The sequence below is a fragment of the Ammospiza nelsoni genome, chromosome 17, assembly GCF_027579445.1.
Source record: "Ammospiza nelsoni isolate bAmmNel1 chromosome 17, bAmmNel1.pri, whole genome shotgun sequence".
NCBI classification, from domain to species: domain Eukaryota; kingdom Metazoa; phylum Chordata; class Aves; order Passeriformes; family Passerellidae; genus Ammospiza; species Ammospiza nelsoni.
Window position 1 is genome coordinate 1,813,385 of NC_080649.1, and position 26,951 is coordinate 1,840,335.

The window sequence follows — 26,951 nt, forward strand, 5'->3', positions numbered from 1 at the left end:
ATGTAATTTGGGAAGATATCAATAGAATTGTGAAAACATCTATGTAATTTGGGAAGATATCAGTGTAATTTGTGAAGACATCAATAGAATCTGCGAAAACATCAATGTAATTTTTTAATATATCAATGTAATTTAGGAAGATATCAATGTAATCTGTGAATATATCAATGTAGTTTGTGAAGACATCAATAGAATCTGTGAAAACAATGTCATTTTTGAATATATCAATGAAATTTGGGAAGATATCAATATTATCTGTGAAAACATCAATGTAATTTGTGAATATATCAATGTAATTTGGGAATATATCAATGTAATATGGGAAGATATCAATATAAGCTGTGAAAACATCAATATAACCTATGAATATATCAATGTAATTTGAGAAGACATCAATAGAATCTGTGAAAACATCAATGTAATTTGTGGATATATCAATGTAATTTGGGAATATATCAACATAATTTGGGAATAAATCAATGCAATTTGGGAAGATATCAATAGAATTGTGAAAATACCACTCTGAATTGTCAATATCCCAGGATATTGAGAAAACATTCCCAGGATTTCCCCTCCGATGCTCCCCAGGTCCAAAGTTCCTGCAAACATTGATTAGTTCCAGCCCTGCAGCTGATCGATCACTGCCTCCCCTCCGTGCTGCAGCTCTTGTCAGCATTTCAGGGCTTTGTCCAGGGCTCATTTCCAGCATCATCCACTCAATCCGAGCTGCTCCCCACACACAGCTCATCCCAGAGTGGCCAAAACGTGGGGACAAAGTGGGGACAAAGTGGGGACGAAGGAGGGACAGGAGCATGGGTGGGACAGAGGTGGGGAGGAGGTGGGGGGCTTTGATGGGAGATGGAGGCAGAGCCTTCTCAGGTAGGGTGGAATGGGAAGAGAGATGGGGAAAGGGAGGGAAAGAGGGAAAATAGCAGGAAAGAGGAGGAAAGAAAGGGGAAAAAAAGGGGGGGAAATAGGGGAAAGGAAGGGAAAAAGAGGGAAAAGAGGGAGAAAAAAGGGGAAAGAGGGAAAAATAGAAGGAAAGAGGGGAATAGTCCTGGTACAAGGACACGGGAAAAGTGTGGATCCTCAGCCTTGGAGCTGTTCGATGCTAATCTAGGTGAATTCCTTTCATCTTCAGCTTGTGGCTCTTTTGGGGCTGGATTAGGGATCTGAGGGGTCTTTTCAGACCTGTCCTCGTGTGACACAGAGCTTTGCAATTTCCCACAACATTCCAAAAACCTGGAAGTTCCACAATGTGCATCCAAGCCTTGAGGACCAGGATGACAACTGCAGAACGGGGGAGACTTCCCTCCCCTCCTCTCTGTCCTCCCTTTCCATTAGCCTGGAATGACCCACCCACCCCCCCTCCAATCTGGGCCTTTCTGGGTTGGAATTTCAGCATCACAGACCTGGGTTCACTTTCCCAGACCCCGGTGGTGCCCATCTCCCCCTCACTGTGAACCTGGGGAGCTGCACAGCCCCACATCCCCTCCCTGCAGAGCTTTGGGAAAAGGCAGCGAGCGAGCTGGGAGAGCTTCTCCTTGGAGCCTCAGCCTCCCCATTAGGAGCGAGCGGGAAGCATTTGCTGCTGCTGCTGCTGCTGCTGCTGGTGGGAGAATGTTCCCGGTGACAGGTCCCAAAATAATTGTGGAGGTGACAAGAGTGAGCGACACCGCTAATGAGCGCGAGTTGGTGGAGCTGCCACCGCTCCTGCGCAGCTCTGCGGTCCCCAGGGAGGCTCTGCCGCCCCCGCCGCGCCCGATTTAACACAAAGTTTGGGAGTTTCACTTCACCCCGAGCGCAGATGAGGTGCTCCAACTTCTCCCCGTCCCTCTGGTGCAAGATAAACGTTAACTCTTCGCTGGGATTTGAGTTCCAGCTGTTTTTCGGTGACTGCGTGTCCCAAAAAATGTGCCCCGGTGTGGTGTCCTCACCCATTGGGATGATCCCAAAGGAGTTCACCCCTTTTTAGGATCATTTCCAGCTTTGGAAGGAGCAAATGTCACTTCCAAAGGGATCTTTTGCTGGTGGCTTTCAGGCAGTTGTGGTGCAAATGTTGGGAAAAGGATTTAGGATCAGGAAAGCTGATTGTGGATGCAGGGCTGGAGTTTTGTCAGGATTTGGACATCTCTTTGTATACCCTTGGATTTTTTCCCAGCTCTGGAAATTTGGATTAAATGTTTTGGGAGGGACAAATCCCTCTGGATTTGGAGCATAGCTGGACCCTGTCTGTGAATAAATGGAGACCTTTGGAGTGTGATGGTTTAATTTAGAGGTGGCACCTGACATTGGGCTGAGATGATCCCAACCTCACCCAGTCTGGGAATCTTCCAGATTTTGGGCTGGGAGCCATGAGGGATTTGGGATGTGGGTCCAAACTTCCACCCTGGAGTCTTTGGGATGCTCAGGGTACCAAGGAATGATTTTCTGCCTTATCACACACTGAGGAGAGAGGAATTCAGCTCCAAGTTACTCTTGCACCAAATCCTGGTGGTCATTCCTGTTCCTCCCATCGAATCTCCCAGTGAACTTCCATTTGTGCCTCCAGCAGCAAGGACTTCCCATGATCCTGGGGAAAAAAGCTGACATTTTGCTGGAGAAATCAGCTGGATCTTCAGGAGCATCTCTTTGGGGTTTGTCCATGATTTTTATATCCAGACGAGCACAGGGAGTTCCTGTTTGTGCCAATCCAGCAAGGACACCCCATCCCCTCTCTCCTGACATTCCTTGGGGCAGGTTAAAGAGAGGAGGGAAAGTTGGGGTGAAGGGTTGAGAAGCAGCTGGAGGGGGGACGCCAGGAATGCAGGATTTGGAGAACATTTCTCCTGAGTTTTCCTCCTCAGTCCCTGAGATCCCTCGAGCTCCAAGTCCATTCCAAGGGATGTGTCCTTCCCTCTCCATACCCAAAATCTTCCTACCTCCCCCTTAAATCCCTGCCAAATCCCAACTTCTGCTGAGATTACCCAAATTCCAACCCCTCCAGAAGTATTAAAACTTCCCAACTTCCCAATATCCTTCCAGATAATTTAGTTTTCCTCTAAAGTAATTAAATCACTAATTTTCTGACCCTTTCCTTTTCATCTGGGAACTCGTGTTCTGGAGAGAATTCCAAACTCCCTCCTACTTTTCTTTCCTGCATGTTTCCCCCAGAGCATCCTAATTAACGATCATCAGCTTCAACGCCTCCAGATTACTGCAAATGAATGATGCCTCCCTAATTAATAACGTCTTAATCACGTTATCACCCTTTGCCATTGCCAGACAGACTGCACAGAGAGGATTCCTTCCTTTGGGAAGCTCTCCACAGAAATGATGGATAGTTTGGAAGGAATCCCTCTGTGTTTGACACGTGTTTTCCCCATGTTTATCCCCAACACCCCATTCCGAGATAACGTTATCAGCAAAGGCCTTATCAGGGCAGTTTTCCTTCGTTTATCACCTGCTCTGGGTGTCAGGGTTAACAGGGCTGGGATTCCTTGGATTTGCTCTCCTTCACCTGGGATAATTGCAATTAAAACATTGATTGTTTTCCTGCTGCAGATAAGGAGCCACATCCACACGGGGGTGGAATCTCCAGGCCCCGCATTCCAGAAGGTTTTTCAGAGCAAATCTGGGAAATATTACAGATCTTTATTCCCCTCTAGTGGCACATCCACAAAAATCCAGCTGAATATCCAAACTGCTTCTTCCCCAGGGATCAGATTTTTTTATTGCTTTGCTTCCCAGTCCGAATATCCAGGTGGTGTTTGGTTATTAAATTGATTTTTGATACGTCGAGGGTGGAGGGAGCATTTCCAGCTGCTGCTTTTTCCAGGATGGGGATGGGGATCTCAACGCGTTGTCCTGGAAGAGAATCACGGGATAAAACCAGGAATAATTTGGAATTTGAGAAGGAAAATTGATGGGAAGAGGAGCAACTTGGGACAGTCAGCACCACCTGCCTCAAAGGTGCTGGGAGAGCAACTGGATCCCAATCTCTGCATGGAAAAATTCTGGGAACTATTCTGGGATTATGTGACTTTTTGTCCTGCAGGAGAAGGAGGCTGAGCCCATCTGGGTGCCCACATGTGGGACTGGGATCCAGGGCTGGGAACACTCCTGGAATTCCCAACTGGGCCACTTTGGATGGGTTCACCCTCTAAAGCAAACCCTGAAAATGAGAGAGATGTGGGAAACCTGCAAAGATGGGAGAGAGGGAATAACATCAGTGGGAAAATCCTGGTGTCTGTGAAATGTAAAATATTTCTCTTTTTAAACCTTTTGTGGCAATTTTGGTTGACTCCAGAATTCCTCAGTTTCCAGCTTTGGATTTGATTCCTCCAGGCAAAATGGAATAGGGAAGCTCATGGCACCTCAATTCCCTTGGGAAGAAAAAACAAATAAAATCCACTACTTTAGCTCCAGGGTCAGCACTCACTGAAAAGTTCCTTTTAAAAATTAATAATGATGAAATTAACAGCAGAATTTCCTTCAGAATTGTTTTTCCTAAAATACAAGAGTGGCCTCTAGTGGTGTCATCTCCTGAGTCATCCTTCCCAGGACATGAAAAACAAGTGATTGAACTTAATAATTAATAATAAATAATTGGTATTGGACTTATTAATTAATAATAAAAACATAATAGAAAATTTAAGAACTCTTTTGGGAACTCAACTCTCTTTTCCTAATGGTTTTTCTGCTCCTTATCAATTCTGATTTTCCCAAGCCAACCTTACATCAAAAATCAGACTGAAATGGGGTGAATTTTAAATTCGTATTATTTGGGACATTTGATGCTTTTACAATGGGAGATAAAGATAATTGTGATTTATTTTTTTAATGAATTAAGAATTTGAACAAAGTTTTGTTTGGGGTCTGCTTTGGGTCTGCTTTGGGGCTTGGTTTGGGGTCTGATTTGAGGTTTGGTTTGGGGTTTGGTTTGGGGCCATGTCCAGGGCCCAGCTGCAGAATTTCCATGCAGCCCTTACAAAGAACAAAATAAAATAATTTTTCCCAGCATAAATCCACACATCCCACATTTGCTGTGCCCTCAGGAACACTCTGAGCCAGACTCTCCTTCACCCACCAGTGGCTTTTGATTCCCACCTGACCAGACAAACCCTGCCTGAATAAATGATTTAAAGCATTGAGAAACCACTTTTGGGAGTGGTGATCAGCGCCAGCTCTCTCCAAAGCTGTGCCAATCACTCTGGGAGATTATTTGGATTATTCCTGGATTATTTCCCACTTTTTGCTGCCAACTTCAGCCCCTGCTTTGTGCAATTGCCTGGCTATTCTCAGGTTCAGCAGGAAGGAAAATGATGATAAATAACTGTGCCAAAAATGGACAATGGTTTTGAGCCGCTCTGGAGGTTTGAGTAAAGCAGCAAATCCCACAAATTCCCTTTCAAAATGGAGGGAAAAGAGTGAGGATGGTGTTTGCTGGCAAGGGTTTATCAGGAATAGACATCACACAAAAAACATCACTTATTTCTAAGAGAGTTCTTCAATCACAGGGGAAAAATATGTGGGAAGAGGAGTTGCATAGAAATCCTTTCTGGATTTATAGAAATGCTTGGATCTGGCTTTAGGGGCTGAAAATTGGGACTTTTTGCCCTAAAGGATGGATCTGTACAACAGAAAACCCAGTGGTTGTGTTGTGCTGTTCCTTGTTCCTTGCATATTCCCAAGGCACACGGAATGGCTCTGCCCAAAATAGGGCAAACCCAGCCAGTCATCTGCAGGAGAATCCTAGAAATTATGGGAAAAACCACCTGGAAATTATGGGAAAAACCTCCTCAGAGTTATGGTAAAAACCTCCTGGGAATGACAGCAAAAACCTCCTGGGAGTTAGGGTAAAATCCTCCAGGGAATGATGGCAGAACCCTTGGAAATTATGGGAAAAACCTCCTGGGAATTATGGCAAAAGCCTCTTGGGAATTATGATAAAAACCTCCTGGGAATTATGGCAAAAACTTCCTGAGAATTATGGCAAAATCCTCCTGGGAATTATTGCAAAAATCTTCTGGGAATGATGGCCAAAATCTCCTGGGAATGATGGCAAAACCTCCTTGGGATTGATGGCCAAAGCCTCCTGGGAATCATGGTAAAAAAACCCCTGGGAATTTTGGCAAAAATCTCCTAGGAATGATGGCAAAATCCTCCTGGGAATTACAGCAAAAACCTCCTGGGAATGATGGCCAAACCTCCCTAAACTGACATGGCTGGGGAAGAATAGTGGGAATTCATGGCCAAGCTCTGCTCTGGACAAGGAGGAGGAGGAATTTCCCTTAGGAAAACACAAAATTCCATTTTCTATGGAATGGGAATGGTTTGGGTGGGGAGGGACCATAAATCCCACCCAGTCCCAATCCCAACCCCAATCCCAACCCCAGCACCTTCCAGGGTTCTCCAAGCCCCATCCTGAACATTCCAGGGCTGAGGCATCCACAGCTTCTCTGGGAATCACTGTAAAAACCTCTTAACACCTCGTCTATATCAACCCATTTTTAGATTAAAAAAAAAAAAAATTTTGGATCATTTTTATTGCCTTCAGTAATTCCTGTTTTTGAGGCACAGGACGCGGTGCCCTTGGCTGTGACTCGAGGCAGGGCAAGCTGTGCCCTCCCCGTGCTCCTCCAGGCGTGGCCCAGCTCCTTTCCTGGGGCACAATGATCTTCCCTGACCTTCCAGCTCAAGCTGTTCCCTGAAAAAAGGAGCTCCAGATGCTCCACAAAATCCCTTCTGCACCAAGGGACGCAGTTGGCTTGGGAAACTTGCCTGGAAAAGCTCCTTCGTGAGCTCAGCTTGGAGCATTCCAGTGTTCTTGGCGCTCTCAGGGATTTAAAATAAAAAAATTACATGTAAAATCATTGTGTTCCGGGTCCTCTCGGGAATTTAAAATAGCAAAATAAAAATTACATGTAAAATCCTTGGGTTCTTGGTGCTCTCAGGAATTTAAAATAGCCAAAAAAAAAAAAAAAAAAAAAAAAATAGCAAAAGAATAAATGTAAAATCCTCGGGTTCTAGGGCCTCTCAGGAATTTAAAATAGCAGGAAATTAAATGTAAAATCCTTGGGTTCTAGGTCCTCTCATGATTTTAAAATAAAAATTAAATGTAAAGTCCTTGGGTTCTAGGTCCTCTCAGGAATTTAAAATAGCAAAAAAATCACATGTAAAATCCTTGGGTTCTAGGTCCTCTCATGAATTTAAAATAGTAAGAAATTAAGTACAAGATCCTTGGGTTCTTGGTCCTCTCATGAATTTAAAATAAAAATTACATGTAAAATCCTCGGGTTCTAGGTCCTCTCATGATTTTAAAATAAAAATTACATGTAAAATTCTTGGGTTCTTGGTCCTCTCAAGAATTTAAAATAGCAGGAAATTAAATGTAAAATCCTTGGGTTCTTGGTCCTCTCAGGAATTTAAAATAACAAGAAATTAAATGTAAAATCCTTGGGTTCTTGGCCCTCTCAGGAATTTAAAATAGCAAAAAATTAAATGCAAAATCCTTGGGTTCTAGGTCCGCTCAGGAATTTAAAATAGCAAAAAAAATATTAAATGTATAATCCTTGGGTACTTGGTCCTCTCAGGCATTTAAAATAGAAGAAAATAAGCAAAAAATTAAATGTAAAATCCTTGGGTTCTAGGTCCTCTCAGGAATGTAAAATAGCAGGAAATTAAATGTAAAATCCTTGGGTTCTTGGTCCCCTCAGGAATTTAAAAGATATTTTACAGCTGTGAACCATTCCCATTTTCCTGCCTCTCCAGGGGCTCTGAGGTGCCCAAACTTTCCTTTCTCCAGGGGAACATTCCAAATTTTCTCAGCCTCTTCTCTCCCATGGATATTGCTGAATTCCCTCTTTTTTGGACTCTCTATTCCTCATTTTTCTACACTGATTTTTGCCCTTTTTTTTTTCTCCTACGTGGACCAAATCCAAGCCCTATAAATCCACTGTGTAAACAGGAATATCCTTCCCTGAATGGGATTATTATTCCCAAAGAGCAAGCTGTCATTCCAAGAGGCAAAATCCTGTTTATTCTGGAGACACCAGCACTGCTTACATAAAATCCAGACTCAATTAAAAGCTCCCATTTGGACCATTCCTGGACAGTTTGGGGCCAGTTTTCCAGGTTTTCAGACCCCCAAATTCTCTTTTTTCTCCAGTTTAGTCCCTGTTTTCCTGTCCAGGTGTGGAAGTCCCTCACCCCCTGTGGAAGCAGAGCTGTGGCCCCTCAAATTCCAGATTTTTCTTGGCCTTGGAGAGTTTGGAGGAGCTGAGATCCAGAGGGTGCCCCATGGAGAGCTGGATCCTGCTTGGGGTCACGCCAGGACAGTGGGAAAACTTTTTAAAATGAAAATATTTTCATTAATAAAAACCATTTCTTTATAAAAGTATTTTATTTATAAAACTATTTTATCCATAAAATATTTAGCTCATAAAGCATTTTCCTTACAAAAATATTTTTCTTTTCAATTTTTGAATTAATTTTCTTTTTTTTTTTAATTTTTATTTTTAAAATTTTTTTAAAATATATTTTTTTATTAAAAAAAAATCATCACCTGCTCATTTCCTTAAACTCCACCAATTCCAAACCATTCCTGACAAAACTCATCCGCCAAGGATTTTTTTTTCCCCTTATTTATTCCAGCTCCACCCATGGATTTAAAGGTTGTTTTCCTTCTTTCATTTGGAAAAGCTGTTGCAGAGCTTTTCATTTTTTAATTAAAAAATATATATTTTTCTTTTCAATTTTTGAATATATTTCTATTCAAAACCCCTTTTTTTTAATTAAAAAAAAATCATCACCTGCTCATTTCCTTAAACTCCACCAATCCCAAACCATTCCTGACAAAACTCATCCGCCAAGGATTTTTTTTTCCCCTTATTTATCCCAGCTCCACCCATGGATTTAAAGGTTGTTTTCCTTCTTTCATTTGGAAAAGCTGTTGCAGAGCTTTTCATTTTTTAATTAAAAAAAATATATTTTTCTTTTCAATTTTTGAATATATTTCTATTCAAAACCCCCTTTTTTTAATTAAAAAAAAAATCATTACCTGCTCATTTCCTTAAACTCCACCAATCCCAAACCATTCCTGACAAAACTCATCCGCCAAGGATTTTTTTTTCCCCCTTATTTATCCCAGCTCCACCCATGGATTTAAAGGTTGTTTTCCTTCTTTCATTTGGAAAAGCTGCTGCAGAGCTGTGTCAGCTTTTCCATGGAAACAGCTCCACCTCTGCTCCAGGGCTCGGAGCACTGGGAGCACCGGGAATTGGGGCAGAATGGGAATTTCTGGGAGCTCTGATGGATCAGGAAAAGCCCAGGGAAGGGAATATTTAAACCTGGGATGGGAAAGGCACAGAGAGGGCAAAAGTCCCCTTTCCCTCCTGGTGTCCCCAGGCTGAGCCAAGATTGCCTTTTCCTTCTCATCCCTGCCCAAGGAAGGGCGATGGAGCTGCCATGGGATACCTGGAGCTTCCACACCTGCTGCAATTCATGGGAAGCAATCAAAGGGAAAGGGAAAAAGGGAAAGGGAAAGGGAAAGGAAAAGGAAAAGGAAAAGGAAAAGGAAAAGGAAAAGGAAAAGGAAAAGGAAACTTAAATTCAGAGCCCAAAGTGACTTTAGATAAATCCACCAAGTGTTTTTCCCAAGGAAGTGACCAAGGGTAAAAAAAGTGTGGGCATGAAAATCATGGGATTCTGGAATGATTTTGGTTAGGAGGGACCTTCAAGCTGATCCAGGTCCATGGGCAGGGACAATTCCCACCATCCCAGGGTGCTCCAAACCCCATCCAGCCTGGCCTTGGGCACTGCTGCTCTGGGAAATCCATTCCAGCCCCTCCCAGGGAAGAATTCCTTCCCAATATCCCATCCACATCTCCCCTCTTTCCCCTCAAAGCCATTCCTGCTTTTCCAGTTCATGCTGGAAATATAGAAATGCACAAATCCCAGAGATTTTATTGTGGCTTCGTTGTTTCCTTTTTTTCCCCCCTTTCTCCTGCTTAAAAAGATGCCGAAAACTCCCAAAGAAAAATTCTTTCCATGTGATCCCAGCACTTTCCCTCTTGGCTGGAACTCTGGATGTGGTTTTGGGTTCTGTGGTGGAGTTTTTTTCATCCTTTTTTTTTTTTATATAATCCCATTTTTTTCACTTTTTATTTCCATCCCTGGGAGAGGCCCTGCAGAATTCCAGACTGGCAGCAAATCCTGAGGAATCCAGAGCGGGACAAAGGCTCGGGAGCGCGGCACAAGTTGCTGCAAGCAAAGAAAAGCAGGGAAAAAATTCCTTTTGCCGAGGTTTCCTAAGGATCCAGGCTGACTTTCCGTGTTTCTCTTGGATCCCAGCACGGGAGCTGCAGCCTGCCTGGAGAGCTGCAGCAGCTCGGGAACAGCGAGGGAAGGAGAATCCAGGGATTCTGAGGGACCAGGTGAGCTCCAGGGATCGGGATAAAGGGATGGGATCCCCGGGGGAGCAGAGCATTCCCACCCTGCTTGAGAGATTCCTTGGGAAAAGCAGGAATGAGGGGGTTTGGGAGTGCTGGGATGGCTTAAATTTGTCCCAGTTAAAATTCCCGATCCCATTATCCACCCTGCACACGCCAGGACGGAGATTTCCCGGGATGGGAAATGGATCCGCCGTGCCCGTGGGACACAGGGCAGGAAGGAGCCGCTTCCCGGAGCCTCCACAGGCGTGGAAACTTCCAGGGAATTCTCCTTTCCAGCCCTTTGGGATGCGCTGCTCCCTCGAATTCCTCCGGGGAATTCGCTTTTCCGGCCCCTTGGGATTTGCTGCTCCCTCGAATTCCTCTGGGGAATTCGCTTTTCCAGCCCCTTGGGATTTGCTGCTCCCTCGAATTCCTCCAGGGAATTCTCTTTTCCGGCCCCTTGGGATTTGCTGCTCCCTCGAATTCCTCTGGGGAATTCGCTTTTCCAGCCATTTGGATGGGATGGGATCCAGGCACCGCATCCTGGAGCGGGGGGAGAAAATCCCACCCGGGACCCTCTGCAGGGACAGCCCCGAATTCCCGCTGAATTCCCAAATCCCGGGAAAGCTGCTTCTCCATAGGGAAAGGTGAGGGAGGGATCGGTCGCTTCCATCGGGGGGGTTTGTCCTGCGGGAGAAGCTGCCCTGGGAATGACTTTTACTGTAATTCCTGCTGAATCACCGCCTGCGCTGGCTCGGGAGCCGGGAATTCTGCCAGGGAGCCGCCCAGCCTGGAGCAGGGACAATTCCAGGACACTGCAGGAGTCAGAGGTGCGGGCAGGGACACGGGGAGGGAGAGAGGGAAGAGCTGTTCCCTTGGGAACTGGGATCATCCTCCTGCTCCCTGTCAGTGTTCCTTGGGAATCAGGAGCATCCTCCTGCTCCCTGTCCTAGGGCAGGGTGGGATCCTGGGATAAAGACAAGGAAAAAGGGAAAAGTTGTTCCCTTTGGAATCACTAACCTCCTCCTGCTAGGGCAGGATGGAACCTTGGGAATTTGCAGGAATCCAGGGAACGTTTCCATCCAGGCACAGCCTCTCCTCCTGCAGCGACCCCATGGAATTGTGGTAAATCCTTTCAATCACCCCGAGGTGCAGGGATATTTCCTTGGGAACCTCATTTCTTCCCATTCCTGGTGAATTCCCAGCAGGTGAGCACCCCAGTGGTTGCTGCTCAGGGCTGGCTCCTCCCAGGACGGAGGAATTCAGGGAATCATCCCCACTGGAACAGGCCTAGGCTAAAAAGCATCAGAAAAGTAAAAATAAACTGGATAATTGGAAAAAGAGCTGTGAATTCCCAGACAAATGTTCACCCAGGCGCTGCAAATCCAGCTGCAGCTCCACTCCTGGATCTCTCCATGGCTGGGTCCTGTTTTCCCCTCCATTCCTGCCTCTCTCCCAGTGTCCAGCCCCTCTTCTCCATCATCCCAGGCTTGGATAAACACCCGGGACAAGGACCTCGCTCATGCTCCAACCACGACAGGCAGTGGGAATTCCCAACCCTCTTCCTTTTTGGGATGCAAATATTCCTGCCTGGGAGTTCTCAAATCACTCCTGCCACAGCCCAGCTCCTGCAGGACCTCCGGGATATTTTGTCAGCACAGAATCCAGCAGAATTTTCCTTGGAAAACTCACAAAATCCTCCCGTGCTTTGGGCTTTTCCACAAGGAGCTGCCCACTAAGAAATTTTAGATCCTCCAGGGAGAGAAAATAAAAACAAATCCCGGAGAAATCCTTTCCAAGAGGAAGAGCAGTGTTGGACAATCCCAGCCCTGAGGATGCCTCGTTTCCTGCTGCTCCCGATCCAAGGAGCTCCGGAGCTGTGAGGAGATTCAGGCTGAGATTCAGAAGATAAAAGGTAAAAAGGCACAATCAGAATATTTTCCATATTTCTGGAATGGTGCTGAGCCTCAGAGCTGGCACATCCGTGAGTTTTCCATCAATTTTTTAGGTTTAACTGTGGGGTTTTAATCGAGGTTTGTCCTGAATTAAAAGGGGCAGTGCCTGGTGTTGTCCATGGATTTAAATCAAGGATTGTCATGGATTTCTTTCCCAAGTAAAGCCCTGGGAATAACCCTAGGAAGGAAAACATCAGCAGGAATTCAGAGCATGGCTCAGGGAGTCCTGGAATTCCTGAGGCTGGAAAAGCCCTCCAAGACCATCAAATCCATCTTGGGCTGGTTTTTAGGATTTTCTGCCCACTTAATCTTCCTGTGTTTCTATTCCCAGTTGGAAACTCAAAGATGGCTTTAAAAAGTATTTAATTACGTGGAATTCAAGCAATGAATGCTGGTGGAAAAGGGGGATTGATCCCTCCTCCAGCTGCTCCTGGAATGAGGTACAACTACAAATCCAAAGGTATTTCCAGTCCTGATGGATTTCAGGAAAGAGCATTCTCTGCTCTCAGAGGCAAAGTCATTATTTTCCTGCTAATAAGGATTTCTTGGCTTTCCAGGAAGCTGGAACAGTGTGAGTGACACTTCTTTTGCAGCAGGGAAGAATGGGAAGTAAACATTTCCCAGGAATGCTGGTCCAATCCCACTCCTGACAGGTTTTTCCTCCTTTTTTCCTCCCCTGGCTCATTTTGTTCCCAGGGAAGCAGCTCCAAGGCTGGAAGTTCTCCCTCTGGGTGTCCATGGAATGAAACCCACGAAATCCACGAATCCTGGATTTCCATGGAATCCAGGCCATCCAGCACCCCCTTCCCAACCCATTCCAGGAATTCCAGCTGGTGGCAGAGGAGCCATTCCCAGCCCAGGGTCAGCCCGAGTCCATCTCACTAATTGGACTTTGGAGAGGATCCACGGAGGCGTCGATCCAAGAAATCTGTCCTGGATGAGGCTCCACTGCAATCAGTGCAATGACACCAATTACACATGGAATGGGAACCAGTGGCCAATCTCCAGGTCCAATCTTTCCTTGGGAACAGGTCAGTGAGGAGCCAGAGAAAATTCCTCTTCTTTTCACCTGTTCCTAGGGAGGGATTGGAGCTGAATCTGGGAGAAATCCAGGGAAAAAATGCTTCAGATGGAGAAATGGAGATGGATGGAGATAAAAGAGGAATTTTCACCCTGGATTTCACCCAGAATCAGCTGCAATTTTCCTCAGGAACAGGTCAATGATGAGCCAGAGAAAATTCCTCTATTATCGCCATCTGAGACATTTTCTCCCTGGATCTCTCCCAGCATCCAGAACCTTTGGAACTCACCAGGAGCAGATGAAAATCTTACCAAGGATTCCCAAACCCCAGAGTTTGTGCTGAGCACATCCAGTTTGGTGCAGCTCTTTGTTTTTCCGTTCCACACACGAGAAAATCAAACTGGAAAATGCACACAGGAAATCCAAGAATATGGGAATGGATAAACCACGGAAAGAAGTCACCAGCAAGAGGCTGCCGGAGAACATTTAAAGATAGAAATACTTTTGATTTCTTTTCAGTTTGGGTTTTTTTCTGGGCTTTCTCTCCCAAAAAAAATCAGGTTTCAGCTCTATATTTAAATAAAATTCCATATTTTGCCCTTCATTTTGAATTTTTTTGGATACTGAAGCCCAAACAAACCAACAGAGCATCACTTTTGTCTTTTCCCCAGAAATTTCCCGTAGCACTTGTTCCAGGAGCTTTTCCAGCGGAGCTTCTCCTCCCAGCAGGTTTTGTTTGGCTTGGGATTTTCCCCCCCTCCCCATCCTTTTGTTGACCTGGTGTCTCTCAGCAGCTGTCACAGGTAATGCCAGCCAGGAATCGCCTTTTCCAGCGCTCCGAGGGTCACCGCTCCCACCTGGAGTCTCCCGGCGCCGCTCCAGGAGCCGTTAATGATTAACCCCAAGGAAAGCACTCGCCAGCTGGCCCCGATTGGGATCGCCCCGTTAATGGTTTGTGTTCCCTCTCCTCCCCAGCTGCTCCCCAGGGAGGATGAGCTCCGTGATCCTGCTGCTGCTGCTGCTGCTTCCCGCCGGCGATGCCGGTTCTGAGGAGCTGCCCAGGCGGCGCCTGGCGTGCGTCAGGTGCTGCGGGCCCTCGGAGCAGCCCGTGTCCATCTTCTCCCAGAGGTCTGCCAGGATGAGCGGCCATCCCCAATACCCCCTGCCCAAAATCCAGCCCACTATCGACATCACCATCCTCAAAGGTGGGTGAAGCTCGCTCGCCCCTTGGCCTTCTCCTTGCTGCTCTTCCTTGGTGCTTCCCTGCGGAAAAATTCAGCTCAGAATTCAAGAACGAGGGCAAGGGGTGGCCAAAAGTGCCCAAAATGTGGTTGTGCCCAAAAGTGCCCAAAACAAAGTTAAGGGGTACCCAAAATGAGGTTGTGCCCAAAATGAGGTTTAAGAAAGGGATCAAAATGTGGTTGTGCCCAAAGGTGTGCAAAATAAGGTCAAGGGGTGACCAAATGTGCCCCAAAGTGCCAAAACAAGGTCAAGGGGCACCCAAAATGTGGTTGTGCCCAAAAGTGCCCAAAACAAGGTTAAGGGTGCCCAAAAGTGCCTCAAAGTACAAAAATAAGGTCAAGAATGTCCAAAAATGTGTCCAAGCAAAAGCTGAGGGGTGCCCAAAAGGTTGTCATGCCCAAAATGTGTCCAAAACCAGGTTAAGGGGTGCCCAAAATGTGGTGGTGTTCAAACATGGCCCAAAGTTAATGCTTCTGGGAACTGGGAAGCTGCTGATATCTGATTGATATTCCCAGATTAATTCTTCTGGGATTTGGGAAACTGCCGATATATGATTGATATTCTCAGATTAATCCTTCGGGGAACTGGGAAGGTGCTGATATCTGATTGATGTTTTCAGATTAATCCTTCTGGGAGTTGGGAGGGTGCTGATATCTGAACATAGACAAATCCCTCTGGGAATTGGTAGGGTGCTGATATCTGAACATAGACAAATCCCTCTGGGAATTGGTAGGGTGCTGATATCTGGCCAATACTCCCAGGTTGGGCAAAGGCCCCAGCACCTCCCCTGCTCCCTGTCTCCAGGCCATTCCCAGCACCTGACCTCCCCACCCTTGTGTTTCCCCCTCACCCCTGGCAGGCGAGAAGGGCGAGATGGGCGAGCGCGGGTTCCCCGGAGCGGCGGGGAAGGCGGGAGAGCGCGGATCCCGCGGGCTGAGCGGCCGCAAGGGCCAGAAGGGGCAGCCGGGCCCCCAGGGCCACCCCTGCAAGCAGCTCTTCGCCGCCTTCTCCGTGGGCCGCCGCAAGGCCCTGCACAGCTCCGACTACTTCCAGCTCGTCACCTTCGACACGGAGCTCGTCAACCTCTACCAGCACTTCAACATGTTCTCCGGAAAGTTCTTCTGCTACGTGCCCGGCGTTTACTACTTCAGCCTCAACGTGCACACCTGGAACTTCAAGGAGACCTACGTGCACGTGATGAGGAACGAGCAGGCCGTGGCCATCCTGTACGCCCAGCCCAGCGACAGGAGCATCATGCAGAGCCAGAGCCTGATGCTGGATCTGCAGGAAGGGGAGGAGGTTTGGGTCAGGATGTTCAAGAGGGAGAGGGAAAACGCCATTTACAGTGAGGAGTCGGATCTTTACATCATCTTCAACGGGCACCTGATCAAACCCGCCCTGGAGTAGGAGCTCCTCGGCTCCAGGGAAAAGCTTTGGGCCACCCAGCAGTGTCTTCCCTCTAAAAGTGCATCTTGAATTCCATCTGGAATGGTTGTTTTTCCACATCTGTGTGTCTCCAACTGCACAAGAATTCCAGAAGGTTCCCAGCTCCCTTTGTGGCCCCTCAGGAGCATCCCTGGAGTTTGTCCAATTGACAGCAAAAATTTCCCTTCTTTCTCTGGGGGCAATTTTATCTCCTTTAACCCAAAGAATTCCCAAAAGGAAGTTGTCACCAATTCTTTTCCTCTAAATCAATGCCAAATCTTCAAGATCTCCCATTCCACTTGGAATATTTGCCGCCCTTGGAAGGGTGGTTTTTCCACTCATCTATGGATGGAGGGAACTGTTCCAACTGCACAAGAATTCCAGAAGTTTTCCAACTCTCTGCGTAGCCCCTCAGGAGCATCCCTGAAGAGCTGCAAACTTAGCAGCAAAATTTTCTCTTCTTTCTGCATCTCCCATTCCATTTGGAATATTTGCAGCCCTTGGAAGGGTGGGTTTCCACCCCTGTGTGGACAAAGGTGGCTGTTCCACCTGCACAAAAATTCCAGAAGGTTCCCAGCTCCCTGTGTAGCCCCTCAGGAACATCCCCAAAAATTTGCCACGTTGGCAGCAGAATTCCCCTCCTTTGCTGTGCTTTAGATAAAGAATTATAATAATTAGGATATGATTACAATAAAATAATTATCCTTGAGGACCTGAGTGGTTATCCAGGTGCTAATTAAGGAATTTTGTTATTCCTGCAAAAGTCTCAGCGAATAAGAGCCACCCCCCCTCAGCAGCATCAGGTTGGCTCCTCTCAGGCAGGGATTTTGGCATTAAAATCAATATTTTGCACAGGAATTAATCCCAAGTTCCAGTTCGGTTCCATTCTGTGTCATATTCCATGGTTCCAGCAGAACGGTGGAATTAGAGCAATAACAGAAGATGGATTCAGGAAAGCTTTTCCAGGGAAACAGATCTTGGTACAATCACAGGCTCCAGAGGAAAACTTCCCAGAAGAAAATCCAGCCTGGGAATGTGCTTCCCAACTGGACAAAATGCTGGGAATTTGGGAGTTGCCATGCCGGAATTTCAGACTCTGCTCCCATCTGGACGTTCCCATTCTGGAGCACCATAATTTCTGGGAAAGGGAGGAAAAACTGGAAAGAAAAAGGTTTTTGTTGTGGTTTTTTGTTCTTTTTTTGAGCATTTGGGGTTTTTCCTCAGAAATTACCATCTTGGAGCACCATAATTTCTGGAAAATGGAGGAAAAATGGGAAAGAAAAATGAGTTTTTCTTCAAGCAGTGATTTTTGGGGATTTTGGGTTTTTCCCTAAAAAATTATGGATAGAACCATGGTGCATGCAGCAAAACCCCATCATTTTATCTCATTCCTTCTTTTCATTTTTCCCAGTCTCTCATTTGCTTCCCAAACCTTTTGTACAAAGAATCCAGGGAAATTCCTGCCAGGAAAACGCTTCCATGGATCTCACCTTCCCCAGCTTTGGGAAAAGTAGCTGAAATAAAGATTTTGCTTTTAGTACCTGGGGTTGTTTCTCTCTTTTTCATAATTTTTTCCGCAAGTTTTTCCACATTCCCTAGCTAAAAACACCACACTGACCCTGGAAAAGTCTTGGGGGGGCAATTTAATCCAAATAATTTCCAAAAGGAAGCTGTCACCAACTCCTTTTCCTCTGAATCAATCCCAAATCTTCAAGATCTCCCAATTTTCCTGAAAATAGGGACTTTTAAGTAGAAAATTCCAGATAAAAATTGATCCCAAGCCTTGAATCCTTGAATGTGCTCCTGCTTCCCTTAACCCGCATCCTGAAAAGAAAACCTGGAAAATTTCCATTTTTAACGCTGCATTGGAGATCTCCACATCTTTTCCCCTCCTTTTCCCACTTCTAAACCCTTCCCTGTCCCATCCCTGGGCTGGAGAAATAACTCCAAGGTGGGCAGGAGCTCTGTGGTGGAGCAGGAGCATTCCCAGCTGCTCTGGAATTCCTCATTCCTCACAGATCCAGCAGTTTTCACACAATTTTGGCTCATTCCCTTCTCCCATTTGCTGCACTGATTAAAATTGCAATTAAAACTATTTCTGATTATTGCCAGGGATGGAAAAAAACCACACCCAGAACATTTTCAATCCACATAATTCCATAGAAGTTCCTTTTTCCAGGGAAGCAGCAAAAATCCATCATTTTTATCCCTGAATAAACTCATCTCCAGGGGAGATATTTGGATTTTGGAGCTCTCATGACTCATCCCAGTGCCAGGAGCAGGGGAATCATTAAATCCACATCGATTCCAGGGGCACAACGACCTTTCCAAGCATCCAAAGGGATCCAAATTATCCCTAATGGGCTAAAAACCACTGGGAATCTCAACTTGCCGAGGTTTTCGGGGAAAACTGGAATATGCCAAAGCTGAATGTTCCCACTGCCACATTTTAAATCACTTTTCCAGGGCTGGACACCCCTTTTGGGAAGGAAATTTCCCAAAAGTCCAATTTAAACCTCCACTGCTCTGCTCGTTGAGCTCCCTCTATCCTGGGAATGCCAAAATTCCTCGTTCCCATCTCCTCCCCAACTATTTTGGGGATAAAGAGGGAAATCATGAAATCTGCATCAATTCCAGGGGCAAAACCCAGAGTGTGCCCACAGGATCCAGATGGCCTAAAATCCACCAGGAATCTCAGCCTGCTGAGGTTTTTTGGGAATCAATTGGAACCTCTAAAAGCTGAATGTCCAAAGAATTTCCCACTTCCACCTTTTAAAATCCCTTTTCGGGGCTGGAATCCCTAAAATCCAAATTAAACCTCCTCTGCTCCGTGTGGTTCTGCTCCCTCCATCCCAGGAATGCCACAACCCCTCATTCCCATCTCCTCCCAGCCCGTTTTGGGGACAAACAGCCTGTTTGGGTGTGGTTCCATCCCTCTGGATGGATTTTTCTCAGGAATAACAACAGGCACCGGTGCCTTGGGCAAACTCTTCCCTTCCTCTCCAGGAGGAAACTTTGGATTTACAACAGGAACGGCGAGATAACATCGAGGCTGATAAGGAAACCAGGCAACAAACCAGGCTAATGGATTGCCTCTGGATGAGTGGAATGGGATTTAATGGCTCCAGCAAGGATCTATCCCACCCCAAGGATTGGGAGAAAATGCAGGAGATGGGAGGGGAGAGTGGGAAAACAAACAGAGAGTGCTTCCAAGCCAGGGAGCAATCCTGGCTAAAAGCTCCAGGATGGAGACTTTGGCCTTCCACACCCTCCCTGCAGGCTGGGAATGGCAATTCCCAATCCTTGGACAGGCTGGGAATGGCAATTCCCAAACCTGGATAGGCTGGGAATGGCAATTCCCAAATCTGCACAGGCTGGGAATGGCAATTCCCACACCTGGATAGGCTGAGAAAGGCAATTCCCTAACCCAGAACAGGCTGAGAATGGCAATTCCCAATCCTTGGACAGGCTGGGATTGGCAATTCCCAAACCTGGATAGGCTGAGAAAGGCAATTCCCAAACCCAGAACAGGCTGAGAAAGGCAATTCCCAATCCTTGGACAGGCTGGGAATGACAATTCCCAAAACCTGGATAGGCTGGGAATGGCAATTCCCAATCCTTGGACAGGCTGGGATTGGCAATTCCCAATCCCTGGGCAGTCTGGGAATCTCAATTCCCAAAGCCAGGACAGGCTGGAATCTCCATCCCTCCCTGGAATGAGAGGTGGGATTCATTTGGGTGTTCCCTGTTCTTGTTCCCTGCTCTGTCCCTGTAAATCCTGAGGATTCCTCATTCTCCTCCTGATTTTCCACAGTGGTTTTATTTTTGCTGGCAAGACCCAGAAAATCCGTGTGTGCTCTCTGCCCTCAGCACCTTTTCCTTGCTTAATTTGGGGAGATTTGCTGTTCTCTCCCAGGTTTTGCAGTAAAATCCCTGGGATTCGGATGGGACAGGGCCTTCCTGTGGGGATAACTCAGGATTTGTGTCCCTGCAGGGCTGGATTTGGCCCTAGCAGAGATGTGGGAAAAGCTCCATCCCCTCAGGAATGGGCAAACAGGGAGAGGAGTTGGTCCCTGAGATGAGGAGGGATTTGCTTCCCTGTTCCCAAAGCTGTGGATGTTCCCTCCCCAGCTGCATTTGTATTCCAGGCAAAAGCTGCTGCAGAGATTTGGGCACCCAACAATCCCTGCCAGACATGGGGAATGACAGCCTAATGCTATTTCCAGGGAAAATCACATTAAAATCCAAGGAATTGGGTTTTCCCTGGATGGTTCTGGAAGCAAATCCCTCTCTGCTGGCTCCAGGCTGGAATGCTGCAATCTCAGCCTCCCCAAGGCCATTCCAGGAGTGAAATTCCATGTGCAGGAAACTGAGGAATTGCCGTTGGATTTGGGGTTTTGCTGATCCAAAACCCAGGACAGAGCCTGAGTGAATTCCCAAGGGATCACATTGGAATCATCTCCCTTTTTAAGAATCCAAAACAATTCCTCCACCATATCATTTCTAGCTGGATTTTGTGTTTTCATCCCTGTTAAGTCAGAATCCTGAATTTTTCCAGGATGGAAACGTCACCAGGACAGGGATGGGCTCAGTGATCACAGTGATCCTGTGATTCCAGGGATGCAGAACCCTCCATTCCCATTCCCATTCCCATTCCCATTCCCATTCCCATTCCCATTCCCATTCTCTGCCTCTGTCAGCTCAGCTCCCATGTTTCCATCAGGTCACAAACCCACAGATCTGCTGTTCCCTCCCTGAAAACGTGCTGGAAAAATCCAAACACCATCGAGTGCCATGAATTAATTCCATGGAAATGCCTCTTGATTCCTGTCAGGAAATAAAAGAATTCCAAGTGTGGGATAGGGGCTGTCAGCCCTGTCTGGCACCCGGCATATGGGGCTGGGATCTGTGGAAAAAACGGGACAGGGATGCAAACAGGATGCTCTCATTAATTCTGGGAATGCATAATTAATTAATTACCCTGCCCAGGGGAGCTGCTGTCACCACGGCTCCCAGAGCCAGCGCTTCTCCTCCTGTGGTGAAGCAGGAATTGTGCATGAGATTTGTGCTGCTTGGGTTTTGGAATTAGGAATTGTGCATGGGATTTGTGCTGCCTGCTCTTGGAATCAGGAATTGTGCAGGAATTGTGCATGGGATTTGTGCTGCCTGGCTCTGTTGTTCCTCCTGGATGCAGGAATTGTGCCCAGGATTGCTGCCCCATCCCTGGAAGTGCCCAAGGTCAGAGCTTGGAGCATCCTAGAATAGTGGGAATTGTTCCTGCTCATGGCAGGGGTTGAAATGGGATGAGCTTTAAATCCCTCCCAATTCAGAGCTTTCCACGATTCTTTGTTTTGCTAGGAAAAGCCAGGAGTGCATAAATTCATTGAGGCCTTGGAGGGGTTTTTATCCTTTTTTTTTTTCCCCCAACAGATTCTCCAGGGGAAATCATGGTGGGATTCACCTCTGGAGCAGGGAGGGGGAAAGCCCCAAATCTCCCTCTGGAATATGAAATAGGGATCCTTTGGAGAGGAAAAGCCACAAATCTCCCTCTGGAATATGAAATAGGGATCCTTTGGAGAGGAAAAGCCACAAATCTCCCTCTGGAATATGAAATAGAGATCCTATGGAGCAGGAGAGGCTGCAATCCTGGATCTCCCATCCCAGAGGGATGCACCAGGATTACAAACCCCAAATCCAGCCAGCAGAGGTGATCCATGGAAGGTGAAGGGAAAACTTTTCCCTGAAAATTCCCAGGTCTGATCTGCACTTCCAGGCCTGGGCTGTGTTTGCATCCAGGTCAAATCCCCACGGAAATTCCTGTTTATCTCCCACCCCCACAGGCCAGGATTGTTCATTCCCAGAATTTTCCAAGGGCTGCTACTTTTCCTGCTGGGAAATCACAGCAGGTTCATGCCAGGCTGAGGGAATGGGATCCATCCAATATTTGGGATGACTCCTGGCTCAAGGTCAGGACAGGATCCAGGGCTTAGAGGCTCAGGAGAAGGGAGGCAGCAGGGACAGCTTCACCTGCTGTGACTTTCCAGGGAATGATGGGCAGATAGGGAGGATTAAGTGTGAAAGGGAGAGGGAACACAGAAACCCCGAGCGTCGCCCATCCCATGGCAACAGCGCCGGATTTCCATGGAGTTCTCCAAACAACACCCAAAGGGGAGGGAATGAGGCACCCAGGAGCACCAGGAGCTGGGTGAGGTGAGCAGCTGAGGCATTCCAGGTGAGAGAGGGGCTGGAGCTGGATAAAATACCCTGGGAATAAAGCTGGGAATGAAATCGGCTGCTCCTGCCTGGGCTGCAGCTCCAAGGAGCAGGGACAGGCACTGGAAATTGGGATTTGTGGGATTTAAGGATGCTGCTCATGGGTCAAGGCTGGCCCAGGACTTTGTGGCACAGGGAATGTTTGGATTCCAGCCCTGGAACCTCAGGGAGCAGAGAGCTGGGAGTTTAACTGGGAGTTAAGGAGGGAAGGTGCAAAAATTCCATGCATGCCCTACTCTTAACTCCAACATCAATCCATTGATAAATCCTGGGATAAATCCCACACTTAAATCCCAGGATAAATTCCACACTTCAGGCACTTTCCTGGGATTTCCCTCCCTTGGGGAGCAGCCAGGAGAGATCCCAAAGATCCCAAAGCCAGAGGATTCCATGGTGACCCTGCTGAAACCCAGGAGGTGCCCAGTGAAGCCCATGGATCCCCATCCCTCTGGTATGCCCACCTGGAATCTGCCCTTTGGAACTGCTGTCTCCTAATGCCACTTGTCCAAACTGAATCCATTATTTCCCCCCCTCAATTAAACCCGTTTTTCATGGAATAAAAAGTGAATTCCTGAAGGAAGCTGCTCCTGTATTTTTTCCACACACCCTTCTTTCCCATCCTTTGGTATCCAGCAGCTGCAATTCCCTTTATTCCATGGATCTCATTGAATATTCATAGCTGGAGCCTGAACCAGAAATTCCAGTTTATTTTTTATTTATCATTTTATTTCATTTTTATTTTATCCAAATGATTTTTCCACCTCCTGAAGGTCAGGTGGGCACCGGGCAAATTTTCCATGATCTTCCCGTGGATGTTTTGTCTTTTTTTTTTTTTTTTTTTTTTCCAGCAGAGCAGAGCCAACATTTGGAATCCTTGGATAAATCAAAGAAAAAGCTGAATAAGCTGGAATTTGGAAGGATTGTCTGTCGAGGTATTAAAGATGTCACTCAGTCCCTGGGGCTGAGGGATTGGGGTTGGAATGTGTGGATAGAAAAAGGGATGTGGGGAGTGTCGGTGCTGTCTGGAGCTGCTGGGAAGGGCTGGCTGGGAGGACAGATTCTCCCTGGAATTTGTCATTCTTTGTGGAAGGATGACATGTTTTGATGGGATGTGTGCAGGGACGTTGGCAGCTCAGCTGGCTCCTCAAAATTCCTCTGCCAAGCTGCCAGGAGAAGCCCAGGAATGGCGTTTGGGATGCAGGGAAAAGCCAGCAGAGCTTCTTCCCAAGGCACAGAGCTGAGGAAAGATTTGTTAGGATGGGAGGGAATCCCATGGAGCAAAGGCTGGGTGGCACTGGGAGAGATGATCTGCAAGAGCTGCTCCCAGAAAAAAATCCTTGGGCCAGGAAAAAAATAAAAATAACTCATCCAAAGCAGCATTCCCATGGCACTGAATTCCCCAGGGAGCTGCTGCTTGGAAAGGGAATTTTCCTGGGAATTGGGGCATTGAGAGCTTTCCTAAATTTATCCATGAATATGATGGATTGCAGCATTACCAATGGGAATGTTGGATGGGCTGGCTGGAATTTCTGTTTTCTGGGAATTGGGATCCCCATCCTGATCTGGGGGGTGGGAAAGAGGTGGGATCAGTCTGGAGGCAGTAGAAAACAAGGCCCAGGTTTATCCACCTCCTTTCCAGGGTCTATTACCTTCAGATAAAACTTCCCTTTGTTAATTCCAAGGATTTATCAAACTCCATGGAAGGGGGGACAAATGCTCTTTGCTCTGCCCAAAACAGGGTTTAGCTCCTTCCCAGAAATCTGAATTTATTAAAATCTTTTTATTTTTTTTTTCCAAAGCAGATTTTCCTGCCCCAACCTTGAGCTTTGCAGTCATTTCCCTCTCCAGAGGGAACATCTCAGGTGGAAAACTGAGGGAATCACCACCCAGCTCACACCAAACCTACAGGAAAAGTTAATTTTATTAATTAATCAGCTAAACCCAGCTGTGCTGGGAATTGGAATGTGCTGCAGGGCAGGTGGGCACTGCCTGCTACTGGGAGAAACCTGGGAGTAAATTACTCATGGTCCCAGCCAGGCTCTGTGCTTGTGCCTCAGTGAGTTCCTGCCTTTGGGAATGTGAGTGTCACATCCAACAGAACAAATGGAATGATGGAATCATTAAAGTTGGGAAAAAACCTCCAGGACTGAGGCACAAACACTCCCTGGCAAGTGCACCAGTCAGGAGGGGATTGAGCTGGGTTTAGTGTCTGAAAACACAATTTTGAGTCCAGACTTGCACTCAGAACCAAGGAATGGACACCAAACCTCCCCAGGAGCCCATGGCCATCAGCACTGACATCACAATGACGGGGTCACAGCACATTTCATGGGGTGGCAAGGTGGAAATGTCATGGCTGCATTGATTCCTTTCCAGAGTGTTTTCCTAATCTTGGTTTTTTATCCTTTCTGGCTGTGTTTGAAGGGTTCCTGGCTGTTCTGGCTCCCTGGGATGGGTTAATGGCAGGAAAACAAAGCAAAGGCAGCACCCAGCACATCAGAACCCGTTTCCAGAGCAGTGCTGGTGCCTTTTTTGCATGAAACTCTGAAGAAATCTCATTTTCCTTTCAGAAATCCCCTTGAAGAATTCCCAAATATCCCAGCTGAGCTGTTTGCTGCTCAGAGCTGATCCCAGCAGTGCAAAGCAGCCTTAAACCAAGCTTTAACAAGAGAATTAGAGCTGGCTTAGTGTTGTTTGCATGGCTAGAGGGGTACAAAGCCTGGAAATCATTCCCTGGAGGACCCAAAGTGGTCCCAGACATCAGATCCATCAGGACACCACCAGAGCTTGGCACTTCCAGCTGGGAAAAGCAGGGAAGAGCCCTCTGTGTACATTTGTGGGAGCTTCTGGGGCTCCACATTTTCCTTTTGCATGAACTGAAGTCCCCAAGTCCTCCAGGGGACTTTGCAGTGCCAGGCCATGCTCCATTTGAAGTCCCCAAGTTTTCCAGGAGACTTTGCAGTGCTAGACCATGCTCTGCTTGAAGTCCCCAAGGCCTCCAGGGGACTTTGCAGTGCCAGGCCATGCCCTCCTTGATGTCCCCAGGTCGTTCAGGGGACTTTGCAGCGCCAGGCCATGCCCTCAGACCTTGCTGGTCTGCATGTGCCCGTTAAACTCCACGTTCCTCTGGGTCAGCATGGACTCCTGCAGGCGGCTGCTGTTCTCCTGCCTGTGCTCCACGGGCTCTCCATCCTCCACTCCATCGCCCTTGCAGAGGCAAAGAACCTTCTGGAAGCTCTGCTTGAAGTTGTCGGAGAGGAAGCCGTAGAGGATGGGGTTGGCGCAGCTGTTGGCGTAGCTCAGCACCACCATGAAGAAGTAGAGCCCCTCGAGGACGGGGTCGGCGGGCAGGATGAGGATCAGGTTGACGATGTTCATGGTGTAGAAGGGCAGCCAGCAGAACACGAAGACCACCACGATGATCACCACCATCCTGGTGACCTTCCGCTCCGACCGGCGGCGCCGCGTGGAGCCCACGCGGATCCCCGAGGACTTCACCTTGACCACGATCAGCAGGTAGCACAGGCAGATGACCAGCAGGGGCCCGAAGAAGCCCAGCACCGAGGTGTAGATGATGAACGCCGCCGACCAGACGTTGACCGGCTCCGGCCAGTTCATGTTGCACGTCTGGAAATCCTCCTGCACGTCCGAGAAGATGATCACGGGCAGCACCACCAAGAAGGAGAAGGTCCAGACCGTGGCGCTGATGAGCTTGGCCACCCTGGGGCGTCTCCACTTGGTGGATTTGATGGGGTGCACCACGGCCAGGTAGCGGTCCATGCTCATCACCGTCAGGCAGAAGATGCTGGTGAACTGGTTGATGCCGTCCACGGTCATGACCAGGCGGCAGAGGAAGGAGCCGAAGGGCCAGTAGGAGATGGCGTTCTGGGTGGCCAGGAAGGGCAGGCCCAGCATGAAGAGCACGTCGGCCACGGCCAGGTTGAGGATGTAGATGTTGGTGACCGTTTTCATCTTGGCGTGCCGCAGCACCACGTAGATGACCAGGGCGTTGCCGCTCAGCCCCAGGGCGCACACCAGCAGGTAGCAGATGGGGATGAGCACCTTGTGGATGTACTGGAACGGTGGCACCTCCGGGAGCGTCCCGTTCTCCGTCCCGTTGGGCAGCAGGGACGAGTTGGCCTGGCTGGGAGCAGCCTCCATGCTGAACGTGCTGGAGAAGTACAGAGGATCCATGGGTTTTTTGTTTTCTCTCTCTGTGGTTTTTTTCCCCTCTTAGGAGAGATTAAATTTCATGGGCATCTTGTTCCTAGGATGAAAATTCGAAATGCGAAAAGTCAAAATTCAAAGATTGAAAAAATAATTTTTTTTTAAAAATTATAGAATTATAGAAAAATAAAAATTAAAAAAATAAAATAGAAATAGGAAATAGAAATAGAATCAAGTAAAATAAAATAAAATATAAAAAAATAAAAATAAAAAATTTAAATATTAAAATTATTTAAGATTTTTAAAATTTAAAATTTCAGAAATTCAAAAAATCAAAAACTCAAGGAAAAGACAGGACTTTTACAAAGCAGAATTTTACAATCACTTCCATTTTCTCTTCTATTATTCAGGATTTGGGGTTGGATTATTCAGCCAGGGAGTGGGGTGGGATCAATT

General features: G+C 47.1%; 2 protein-coding genes across 2 annotated transcripts; one reads left to right on the forward strand and one right to left on the reverse strand.

The window, feature by feature from the left end:
* Positions 1 to 10,296: 10,296 nt before the first annotated feature.
* C1QTNF8 (C1q and TNF related 8) lies at positions 10,297 to 16,866 on the forward strand. The gene is made up of 3 exons (XM_059484535.1): positions 10,297 to 10,415; positions 14,364 to 14,593; positions 15,490 to 16,866. Exons 2-3 carry the CDS (start codon positions 14,380 to 14,382, stop codon positions 16,035 to 16,037), a joined length of 762 nt encoding a protein of 253 aa, XP_059340518.1. The 5' UTR covers positions 10,297 to 10,415; positions 14,364 to 14,379; the 3' UTR covers positions 16,038 to 16,866.
* An 8,377-nt stretch (positions 16,867 to 25,243) lies between these two features.
* SSTR5 (somatostatin receptor 5) lies at positions 25,244 to 26,522 on the reverse strand. The gene has a single exon (XM_059484555.1). The coding sequence runs from the start codon at positions 26,520 to 26,522 to the stop codon at positions 25,410 to 25,412; it is 1,113 nt and encodes a 370-aa protein (XP_059340538.1). The 3' UTR covers positions 25,244 to 25,409.
* Between the last annotated feature and the right edge of the window lie 429 nt (positions 26,523 to 26,951).

What these genes read in the sequence shown, in the direction of transcription:
- C1QTNF8 (XM_059484535.1), top strand. Translation starts at nt 14,380, where the DNA reads ATGAGCTCCGTGATCCTGCTGCTGCTGCTGCTGCTTCCCGCCGGCGAT. An exon ending in CGACATCACCATCCTCAAAG is followed by an intron (nt 14,594 to 15,489) that starts GTGGGTGAAGCT and finishes CACCCCTGGCAG; the next exon opens with GCGAGAAGGGCGAGATGGGC.
- SSTR5 (XM_059484555.1), bottom strand. Translation starts at nt 26,522, where the DNA reads ATGGATCCTCTGTACTTCTCCAGCACGTTCAGCATGGAGGCTGCTCCC.